Source organism: Syzygium oleosum, unplaced genomic scaffold, assembly GCF_021117445.2.
Source record: "Syzygium oleosum isolate NSW1041296 unplaced genomic scaffold, Sole_v2.1 Sole_v2.54, whole genome shotgun sequence".
In the NCBI taxonomy this organism is placed as follows: Eukaryota; Viridiplantae; Streptophyta; class Magnoliopsida; order Myrtales; family Myrtaceae; genus Syzygium; species Syzygium oleosum.
Genome location: NW_026607538.1, coordinates 414,000 through 421,374, shown reverse-complemented (window position 1 = coordinate 421,374; position 7,375 = coordinate 414,000). Strand labels below are relative to the sequence as shown.

Genomic DNA, 7,375 nt, shown 5'->3' with positions numbered 1-7,375 from the left:
GATTCGTTAATAGTTTCCCATGTACTGTTTTTCTAGTGTTATGTGCAATCTACCTGAGGAAATAAGAACTTTATTCATTAAAGCATGTTTAACGATTATTCCAGGACACCTGTGAACAAGATCCAAATTTAAATAGTAAAACTAATTAAAGTTGTCTCCTACGTGGTATTTATTATTATTTTCTCATTCAAATCTTATTTAAATTAAATAAAAAAATTTAAAAAGCTAATTTTTTTTAAAAAAATAACAATGAAAAAAAAAGAAAAAGAAAGGCGAGTCCTCCCTGTTGGACACTATCATTGCGGCCCATCGCCGGAGTGGCCCACGACCTTCGCCGGCCCCAGGCAAGGGCCAGCGACCCTCGCCAAGCCCTAGTGAGGCTTGCCCAGATCTGGGTGAATCCGGCCGTCGCTTAGGCCTAGTGAGCGTCACCAGCCCTCGCCTGGGGCTGACAAGGCCTCACCCGGGGTTGGGGAGGCTCACCAAGCCCTGGCAAGGGCGGACGGCTCGGGCAGTGCCTAAAGGGCTTGCGAGGCTCACCCAAATAAAATTTTAGCTTTCTTTACTTTTTTAATCTAATTTAAATAATATTTAAAATAATAACAATAATAAATGTCACGTAGGAGAGAGAAAATGATTTAAATATGCCATGTCAGCATTTTCCGTCACATAAATTGACGGTGTTAACTTTATGACTCGATTGAACCAACTTGACAAGTTTAAGGACTTGATTGCACTTTTTGCAAGTTTTAAGACTCAATTGTACTTTGGTGACAAGTTATAAGACTTCTAGTAAATATATCCCTTAATTTAATATTAATTTCATGATAACAATGTTACCAAAGGCGCGAGTTGAGTCAATGCAAAAATTTCAGATGAAAGCCAATGCTTCCATTCCTCACTACTTTTGTTGACCTTTTCTTATACAGCAATGGCTTGATTAACCGGCGTGCACAATACGCATATCTACTAAAATGTTCTACATTCTTCTCGAATGTTCAATTTGTCCCGCAAAAAATTGAAAATATATTAAAAATGAACTTACATATCTCAATACTCTTCAACGTAAGCGACACAAAGGACAATTACTAGGCACTCGTCATCTTAATCCTTAAGCAATCTTTTTCCTATATGGTATCGGAGTACAATTCAAAAGCAGTTTGGCTTCCTCATAGTATATCCAATCAGTGGTCACATGTCGTGTATTTTATGATATAATTAGTTTGGTTGGACTCCAAATTTTCACCCGGAGATGCACCTATGACCTAAGTAGGCGGTCGAATTATGACGTCACATCGATAGAAGCTTCTCTTGAAATGAAACGATTTTCTTCGTTCTTTATTTTATTTGGGTCCTCCTCCTGCGTCAATGTTGCCTTGCACGAGAAGGCTTCAAAGACGCGCCATCAACGCGTGTGTCTGTATAAGCCATTCACAAGTGTTTATAAAGCCGTTCAACACCACCCACGTCTTCTCAACGCTCCAGACCAGTATTCACTCATTTCTCTAGGGCTTACGTGCGCGGGCTCCTGTATAACTTTCTGCTTCCATTGATTTGATCAGAGCATATCTGAGAAAACATGAAGGTTTGTGTGCTCTGCTTGTGCGCTTATGTTTTGGGTGTCCAGATCTCTTGTTTCTCTTCTCTTTTTATATCTTTGAGTTATCTGGTTTGGCGTGTTGACTGTGTCTGTGCGTTGATCCGCAGAAGAAAATCGTATTGAAGGTTCAGATGAGCTGCCAGAAATGCAGAACCAAGGCACTTCAGATCATCTCCGGATCAGACGGTAATGACCCTCTACCTCGAATGGACTAGGTTTATACTTAGGTCGATCGGCCTCGTTCGCCGTCGTTTTCATCGTGCCTGATGTTCAATAATCACTTCTGCTCAACCTCGGTTCCTCCAAAACAAATAAATAATCACTTTCTGCTTAGATTTAGCGTGTCCCTTACACAACGAACGCCCATGACAAGCCATGTTGTCGACATTTGCAGGTGTAAACTCAGTGGCCTTTGAAGGAGAAGACAAGGTGGTCGTGGTTGGGGAAGGAGTTGACGCAGTGCCTCTGGTCAACCGTTTAAGAAAGAAGGTCGGTCCGACTGAAGTTATTAGCCTCGGAGAAGCGAAGTAACACCCATGTAAAGAAAATACTCACATGAAGAAACTGACATGACTCAGATTTTTCTTTTCTGTGCTTTTCCTATTTTCAGAGAGAGAGAGAGAGAGAGAGAGAGAGAGAAAGAGAGAGAGAAAGAGAGATTGTCGAGTTCCATTAGGAGGCTGTCGAAATTTTTTTGTATTACTTTTCTTGGCTCCTTTTACAATTATGATTCCATATGAATAACGATATCAAAGATTTTAATTTATTTAGTGGGATGTTACATAGGCAGTCCTTTTTTTAATGAATCTATTTGTCTAATTCTTTGTTTTTGTCACCGAGTAGATCGAGGGTCTACACATGATCCTAGGAGCAAGTCAATCAAAGTAGATACTTCGTTGTTTATCTTCTTTTTTTCCTCCTATAAATCTATTTGCGACTAAACATTTTACCAAGTCATTCGATGAGAGAGAGGGGGAGAGACATGGTCATGTAGAAAGGTCACCAAGTCTAAGAATTCTAGCCGAGAAGGCGGACTAGAATTCTAATTACCAACGGACTCTATGGGCAAAGTCGTTTGCTAGGGTCTTGGTCCTCTTTTAATAATCTAAAATAAGCTCTTTGTTCCTTTTGTAAACAGAGAATCCAGCTAATTTGTAGTTGGGTCAAAGCAGTACGAAGATCTCTGCTAACAACTAAAAGTCGTAATGTTTACGCCGTGGTTTCATACTTTAATTAGGGGAGTCGAGATTTTTACAATCGGATTGACCTTGAATATCTACGACCTTTTCCGTGAAGATTCCCATTAAAGTCATTTCTCGATTAGCAAAAAGTTGCACGAGGATGACCAAATATCGTTCCAAGTCCCCAACCCCATGAAATGTTGTATCTACATACCAGTTTGAAATAGACATCTTGGCAAAGGAATCAGGTTTTGTCATTCTAAGTTAAAACCGAATTTCATTTGACCTTCTAAGTGAATATAAGTGTTAAAATTAAGTTGTTGCAAAAAAGTAGTACCATAAACGAATATACTAATCATATGACAATTTACCATGCCTTACACAGAACTTACATAGATTATCATCTTAAACTTTTTAAATTTTCTTCGAATAACTATGATAACACAATGCTATAAGTAAAATATGTAAGTTCGGTCGCTTTGAGAATATTAGTCATTAATATAAATTCTTTATTTGTTATAATGAATCCAATAACTGTTTGCTTATGTATTTTTATATGAATGTATTATTTTAATTCCGCGTTGATCATTCACTCAATTTTTGCAATTGAAAAGAAAAATAACTCACCTACCACTTATTCCTAACTAATGTCAAAGAAGTTGCATCTATTTCTTCCCTTGTTTCAAAACTCCATCCACAGATTTTTCCTCTTATTTGAATTTGTTGCTCATTTTGGTCATCTCTCGTGACCCTTGTTCGGAGGGAGATATATAATGTTAGTTAGCCATAACATGTCAATGAGATATTAATTCCTTTCTTTACCGAATTCTTACTCTTCCACATTAGATTAAATATGTTGCGACAAAATCCCATATTTCACTGCCAATCTTTTTATTTCTTTGTATTGATTATTTTGGTCAATTACAATTTCAAATTTAAATGCGGTCCTTCTTTGAATTTCAAATATTAATCTTAGTTTGACATTTCTTAGGTTATTTAAAAAAAATTAATTTGAGTTAAACATCGTTTAGTGTCAAAGTTTGTTTATTAGCACAGTGTTTATAATTTGTTAAGAGCTTTTCATTTTGTTAGTTAGAAGTAGTTTAGTTAAAATTATAATATTTGAGTTTGAACTTTGTACCATGTCCTTTTGTCTTAGAATATGAAACTACTTTCAATAGAATCATTTTGGTGGCTAGAAGCCTAGAAAGTAATATTATTCATCTTTTTTCCTACTTAAGAATAACAATGATGAAGCCTTCTAATGGTATTTTTGTCACGCCCCGTACCCCACGAAGCATGAGCATCCCGCTTATAGGTCGAAATAGTAGCGCGACGCTCCCAGGTTACGGCACCGACCCGAAACCCAAATCAGAGAAAACACGCCACATGCAGAAACGACGTATAAATAATAAATATATATATACACCCAGACAATTTAAAAGCAACCACGAGTGGCAAGAGAAAACAAATTACGATTGATTAAACCCCCATATACATTATCCATCTATAAACAAAAAGGTACATCAAAAGGTCACGAACAAAAAGGGATCGGTGACCTAGGGGTGTCAAACTAACTACCGGAGGGGTACGGTCAAAAAGTGTCAACCCTCACTCCTATGCTGATATCTAACCTACGATACCCAGTCAGGATCAGAACCCGACGACTCCGAAGAACTCTCGAGTCGCTCTTGATCCTCCTCAGAACTCATGGCCTCCAACTCTATCTCTGGCTCAAGGTCTTGTTCTTCGTACTCGTCTATGTCCATAAGCTCAGGGGCTTCTGCGTCCACCTGCTCTGGAGCTGGATCGACTATCTCCGGCTCGAAAGCTAATCTACCAAGCTCCTCGTGCTCTTCCTCTTCTTCCACAATCTCGTACTCAACCTCAGAATCAGGATTGCCCTCCATATCAACATCTACTATATCACCGTCTGGACATTGAATATCTAGCAGACCCTCTCCCACAAACGGGACGTCGGCGGACCTGATGTGACCGAATTCTACTCCAAAACGATCCTGGAAACACCAGGCTAGGTACTCGTGAGTCTCAAAGTGAGCTAAGCCTACGTCTACCCATACTAAAGCATAGTGTCTATAGTACTTCTCCCCGTTCCCCACGGGGTGCACGGTCAGCGTACGCTCTATATGGTGGGGAATCCCAAAGCATAACGGTGCATCGTCGAAGTTCATGGCGGGAGATCTGAAAAGTCGGTTTTACCACAACCGTGAGAAAACTCAGCAAGTAAAAACCACTAATCCTAAACTAGGCTAATGTGCACCTCCAGAGGGTAAATAAAACACATAAATAGATAAATAAACCAGTATAACAATCAATATAAGCTCACCCGGGCCCACAGCCCAATTCACTACTCTGCCCTGCAGGTTAGACTTTTAATATCAATATAAAACATATTCACTTAAATCGACCCGAAGGCCACGACCCGAAGGCCACAATTTAACTCGACCCGAAGGCCCGACCCGAAGGCCACAATTTATCTCGACCCGAAGGCCACAATTTAACTCGACCCGAAGGCCCGACCCGAAGGCCACAATTTAACTCGACCCGAAGACCCGACCCGAAGGCCACAATTTAACTCACTACAACCATGTACATCAATGCGTCCAATATCGATCAATCAACGTCACGAGAGATGAATACAAGCCAAGGCACTCAAGGTTAATCGCCCACTCTAATATACCAAGCATACTCATTCTCGACTTAGACGCATTCAACTCATCCTCAAGACAATCAATATACTTCCGTTCTCACCCAATCCACTCGACAATGATTCGCACCTTTATTACAATTCAATGTAATGCACCTAAGGCCCGCCTTGGGTAAATCAAACTTAGTCCTCATTCTCATTGGTACGGGGTCACAAGATAGGATTTATATAAGTCCTAAGTAACCTCTAAAAATGCCTAATTCCTTGCCATCAACCAATGACTCAACTAAGTATTCAACCTGGATAAATTGCACAAATTCGGTACTCAATGAACAGTACTAGGGGAGGACACATTTTGCCCACTAAACCACAATTAAACACCCTCATTAGGCTCTAATCTCAAACCCCAATCACCCAACAACCAAATTCACTTAATTAAGGTTCAAATAAGCCTAAATAATCCCCAAAATGTCCACTTCCAAGTCATTAGTACTTGAGCTTAATTAGTGCCACACTTAGACAATTTTACACAATTTCGGAGCCCCATGAACAGTACCAGGAAAAATTCACATTTAGGTACTAAACCACCTTTAAACCATCTCATTAGGGCCTAATCACTTACCCTAAACATCCAGCCACCAAATACACCTAATTAAGCCTCAAATGAGCCTAATTAACACCTTAATTAGGCCTAATTAACCCCTAAAAATGCACAATTAAACTAATTAGGGGTTTAGGGGTTTATACTCGCCTAAAATCGACTCGAGGCGACGGGAGCGGGCGGTCGATTACCGACACGCGGTGAGGATCGGCGTAGAGGCGGAGCTCCGGGGCAAGCCGGGCGGTCACGGCGGCGCCCGGTGTGATTCACGGCCACACACCCAACCGAGACAGGGGCTGCTTTGGGCGTACGGGCGAGGATGGTGGAGAGAGACGGTGAGGGTGAGGTGGTCGACGAGGGCGGCGCACGACGGTGGACGGCGGCGCGGTGCCGGCGAGGTGAAGACCGGCGGTGTTTCTCTCTCTCTCTCGCCTGGAACAGCTGCTGTGGGGCGGACAATGCAGAGGGTGGGGCTGGTCGACGGAGGCTGGGGCGGTGCCAGGGGGTGCTGTGCGGCGGCCGGAGGTCGCGAGCTCCGGCCCGGCGCTGGCTTACGGCGTGAACAATGGGTGGGCGGAGCGAATGACCGAGGAGCGGCGTGAAGAGGACGATCGTGAGGCTGCTCGGGAGAGAGAGAGAACCTGAGCTGAGAGGGACTGAGGAGAGAGAAGAAGCAGGTCAAAAGTGGTCAAACTTGGGTGAGTGGAGTCCAAGTGTCAACAATCCAAGGGTTTGGACAATTTGCCCTTGAATCCAACGGCTTAGGTTCACTCCTCTCCAATAATTCAAGGGTATAATGGACAAATGCCCCTAACCAAGGCTGACCAGGTCTGGTTTGGTCTACTTAACCTTAGTTAGTCCTCAAATTTTATCCAAATTTCGGAATAAATTAAAATGGCCTAGGGGCATTTTCGTAATTTTCCGATCCCGGACCGAAATTTCAATTTTTGTCCATACCGGTCCTATATGTTCATGGGAGACATAATACGGTGTCGGATTCGCGAAATTCACTTTCTACGCCTTCGAAAATCGCTGCGAAGTCCGGGAATAAAATAATATTATTTTTCCAATTTTGCCGAAATTCCCGTTTTGTCCAAAACCACTCTAAATGTACGTGGCCACTCCAAAATGACCTTGGCCGCGAAAAATAACCTCAAACGGCCTCCGAATCCCGCCCGGTGCCACGGGGCAAACCGTAATTTTCCCAATTTTTGTCGAAATTCCTATTTTCAGCCGTTCTTGTCCCAAACTTACTTGGCCACTATAAAATGATGTCCGTCCTACAAAATAGTCATAATTACCCTTGAAATTTTGATATCGGAATT

At 41.8% G+C, this 7,375-nt stretch overlaps 1 protein-coding gene across 1 annotated transcript; it reads left to right on the top strand.

The window, feature by feature from the left end:
- Window positions 1–1,483: 1,483 nt before the first annotated feature.
- LOC130136916 (heavy metal-associated isoprenylated plant protein 47-like) lies at window positions 1,484–2,190 on the top strand. Its single transcript, XM_056307519.1, has 3 exons — window positions 1,484–1,585; window positions 1,708–1,786; window positions 1,995–2,190. Exons 1-3 carry the CDS (start codon window positions 1,580–1,582, stop codon window positions 2,129–2,131), a joined length of 222 nt encoding a protein of 73 aa, XP_056163494.1. The 5' UTR covers window positions 1,484–1,579; the 3' UTR covers window positions 2,132–2,190.
- The last annotated feature ends 5,185 nt before the right edge of the window (window positions 2,191–7,375 follow it).